Here is a 3,874-nt window from a genome sequence, read left to right as displayed (position 1 = left end):
TGTATAAAATAAGAACATGGCTACTGAAGGCTTTCTTGGCTTATGGGGCTATTTTCGAGAAGAAATGTTCAATGCCTGCAAAGCATTCTGCTTCCTGGGTATAATTACTGAGACAATGGAGCACATTATTTTTATAATTCGGACTTTAGAATCGACAGACTCTCACAGCTCTCAAGAAGTGGCACTGGACCCTGCTTCTGACAGAAGGACGTGGGATGAGCCCCAAGTCGAGAGATACACACCAGCTCTGGATGCTTTTTCTGGCAAACATCACACACGTGGCCACCAGCAGAACGACATCCAACATAGACATCCACTTTTTTTCAGCTCAGAAGTTCCACAGGCAGGTGACTAACGATGCCCACAGATGGAGGAGTGTGTTCTGTGCCCTAAAGGATCAGTGTTCATAGGCGGGATAATTCCCAATGCTCTTGGGTTGCCTAATTAAATATGTCACACTGTACATATGTGAAGGAAATGGATGTGTGTAAAAAATAAGGATTGTTCAATATAGGAAAATAAGATAAAATTTTCAGATTTAATTACCCTGGGTCAGCTTACCTCCTTAAAGTTTTCCTCTCTTTCTTTTTAGCAACTTGAAAATTTAAACATATATAGTAAAATATTATACTCTGTAAAATATAGAGTATAATAGAACAAATATTAATATTATACCAGCTTTTAAAAATAACCAGAATATGATAGGCCTTTCTCACACTTTTCAAAGTGCAGCCCTGTATTAAAGGTACACTTATTCTTTCTGAGAATTACCAACCATAGTTGAGATGCCTGAACAATAAAAAGCATAACTCAATTACATTTGCTGGGTTTCTTAGCTGGATTCTCAACCACTCCTAACTTGTTTATTTTACTTCCAAGTATGGATCTCCTAATGGACTGTTGTTAGGGTCTAGAAACATTCCATTTGTTATATCATTGATTTTATCTGACATACTGGCAAACATTTGGATTACATTTTAGCAAAGAGAAATAAAATATGTAGTGATTGATATATAGAGTAAGCTGAATAGCCTTCATTTTATTTAGTGCTAATGATACATAAGGCAGATTTAATCCTAATTCACCAATGAGCTCTGCCTATAGAGAAACTACTGTTCTGGGACCAAACCCTCTACCCCCAACCCAAATCAAACAATGATTTGATTGGTCAAATCATCTGCACAATGTCATCATTAGTTACCAAGAGACCCACTAAAGATGTAGGTGGGCAGGGGCCATCTCACCTCACTGCCAGGGAAGAGTGGGAAGCATTTAATAAGCCCTCATCACAGCCTCACGTGCCATGCTAAGCCCTTCACATCTACTGACACATCAAGTTCTCACAACAGCCCTCTGAAGGGGGCTTCTTAGTCTCCACATGTTACAGAAGCACAGACAGGTTAAGTACTTTGTCCGAGGTCACACAGCTGCTAAGAGACTGACCCAGGATTTGAACCCAGACAGTCTGACTCCACCTTCATGCTCTTAAATACATTGCAGCATCTCTAATAGAGCACCTACAGCCAAAACACAGGAGCTTCTGGATGGCAAGGGCGAGATCATATTTCTTCTGTATTTTCCATGTATTTGCATAATGGCTAAGTATTTAATAAATGATAGCTGAGCTGAATTCCTATCCAAGGTCAGCATTATCTCTTTACATAATAAATGCAGAGTATTTAAATAAAAATGTAAATGTTAACATCATATTTCATGTCAGCATTCTCCAAGGGAGTCTTATTGGCTTAGCACACAGAGGGCTCCAGGCTGGGTGGCGCCTAGAAGGCCTAAATGGAAACTGCTTGTCTTGTATTCTTTGCAGAATTACTAATTTCTGCTCCTTACCTGAAGAGGCACAGAATTATGCTTCCTGTTGCAAGAGACATCAGAGAGACACTGTAGCCCAGGGTGTAAATGGCCTTCACCAGAATATAAAACGTGATCTACAAAGAAAGAAAATGGATCTGTAAGCTGAGGGTGACCAGCAGCACCAGACAACAGGAACGGTTCCAACATCCAGCCCTGTGCTCTGGCCATGAAGGACTCTTGCCTGCCTGGAAGGCATAAGACAGTCTCACTTTATAATTCCACCTCCATTTTGAACCAAAAAATGACCCCCACCACTCAGAACCTCTACTTTTTTCTTATAATTCATCATGAATGACTTTGCATGGTTCCCGTAAAGCACCTCTGTCTGAAGGGAACATGACCCGCCACCATCAGGGAAAGCAAAGGAAGGAAGCGCTGAGCTAAGTTCAGAAAGAGAGCTCAGTCTGTCCCTGAGGCAGCACATCTAGCTTTCTGACACTTCTGGATGAGCTCAAGTGGACACACAGGTCTGAGTACATTAAACACTATGACCTACAGGCACAGGGTGAGGTGCTCCAGACAGAGGTACTTGCCTAAGCCAGAGCCAGGTGCTGAGTTGCAGTATCTTGGGAATTTTATTTCCTTAACATTTCTTGGTTTAGCAAGGTTCATGGCTTGATACTTTTAATCTCCATGAAATCATCAGGCACAGGAGGGATTCATGATCATCACTGTGGCAGAATCACTGGGAGTTCTATGACAACAGGGAATCCTACACAAAAAGAACTGGGTCCTCTAGAAGGAAAACCAGTGCTGGTCATGATAAAACCAGCAACACCTGCAGGGCATCATCATAGCTTGCCACTCCCAAAGGCTGCTTCCTGGTCTGCATTTTCTTGATAAAGCTAATTCATATAAAATAAAGAGGGAAACAATCCACGTGTGCTTACATGATGAATTTTATTTTTGCCAAGAGGTCCTAAGTAAGTACAACCGAACCTCACTGTTATTTTACAATACAAAATTTAAGGCAAAACTCAAAAAAGTTATGCTCTTGTTTATTAGTTTGGCTCTTAATTATAACTTTACTGTTTAATTATTATTTAGAACTTATTAACCCATTTACTTTGCATTACAGGAATCTCTTCTTAGGAACCTCGGCCCTGCTTACTTAGGACAGCTCAGAAAAGAGAACAGAGTAGTCCTGGCCAGATCCCTCTTCCTTGCTATTCCTCATCCTTCCTGACTCCACTCATGAGAAGATGTCATTAAGTACCACCTAACCACACTCTCACCTCACCTAACCATCACATCACTTTACCCAACCACCACCCTCACCTCACCTAACCACAAGTCTCATCTAACCCATACTCCATCTAACCATGACCCTCACCTCATCTAACCACCATTCTCAACCATATTTACCTCACTTAGCCATAATTCTTACCTCACCTAACTGCCACCCTCACATCACCTAACAATCACTTTCATCTCACCTAACCACTCTCCTCACCTTATCTAGCCACCACTCTCAACTCATCCAACCCACACTCACTTCACTTACCCACCATCCTCACCTCACGGAACCCATCTTCACCTCACCTAACCACTAACCTCACCTCACCTAATCACCACCTTCACCTCACCTTACCACCACCCTCACCTCACCTAACCACCACTCTCAACTTACCTAATCCATACTCACTTCACCTAACCACCACCCTCACCTCACCTAACCACCTCTTCACCTCATCTAACCACCACCCTCACCTCACCTAATCACAAGTCTCATCTAATCCATACTCTACCTAACCATGACCCTCAACTCATCTAACCACCATTCTCAACTCATCTAACCATCTCCTTCATCTAACCACCATCTCACTTCACCTAACCACTCTTCTCACCTCACCTAACCACCACTCTCAACTCATCTAACCCACACTCACTTCACTTACCCACCATATTCACCTCACTTAGCCATAACTCTTTCCCCACCTAACTGCCACCCTCACATCACCTAACAACCACTTTCATCTCACCTAACCACTCTCCTCACCTTATC

At 42.2% G+C, this 3,874-nt stretch overlaps 1 protein-coding gene across 1 annotated transcript in view; it reads right to left on the bottom strand.

Moving 5' to 3' along the window:
* The window catches only part of VIPR2 (vasoactive intestinal peptide receptor 2), a 129,721-nt gene that overhangs the window by 31,223 nt on the left and 94,624 nt on the right, over positions 1-3,874 (bottom strand). Inside the window, exon 6 of the mRNA XM_011990195.1 lies at positions 1,846-1,943. Coding sequence (XP_011845585.1) covers positions 1,846-1,943 — 98 coding nt within the window. The remainder of the gene's footprint in view (positions 1-1,845; positions 1,944-3,874) is intronic.

The sequence above is a fragment of the Mandrillus leucophaeus genome, unplaced genomic scaffold (genome assembly GCF_000951045.1).
Source record: "Mandrillus leucophaeus isolate KB7577 unplaced genomic scaffold, Mleu.le_1.0 Scaffold373, whole genome shotgun sequence".
Taxonomy (NCBI): Eukaryota; Metazoa; Chordata; class Mammalia; order Primates; family Cercopithecidae; genus Mandrillus; species Mandrillus leucophaeus.
The sequence above is the reverse complement of the archived record's forward strand: the minus strand, read 5'-3'. Positions and strand labels throughout refer to the sequence as shown.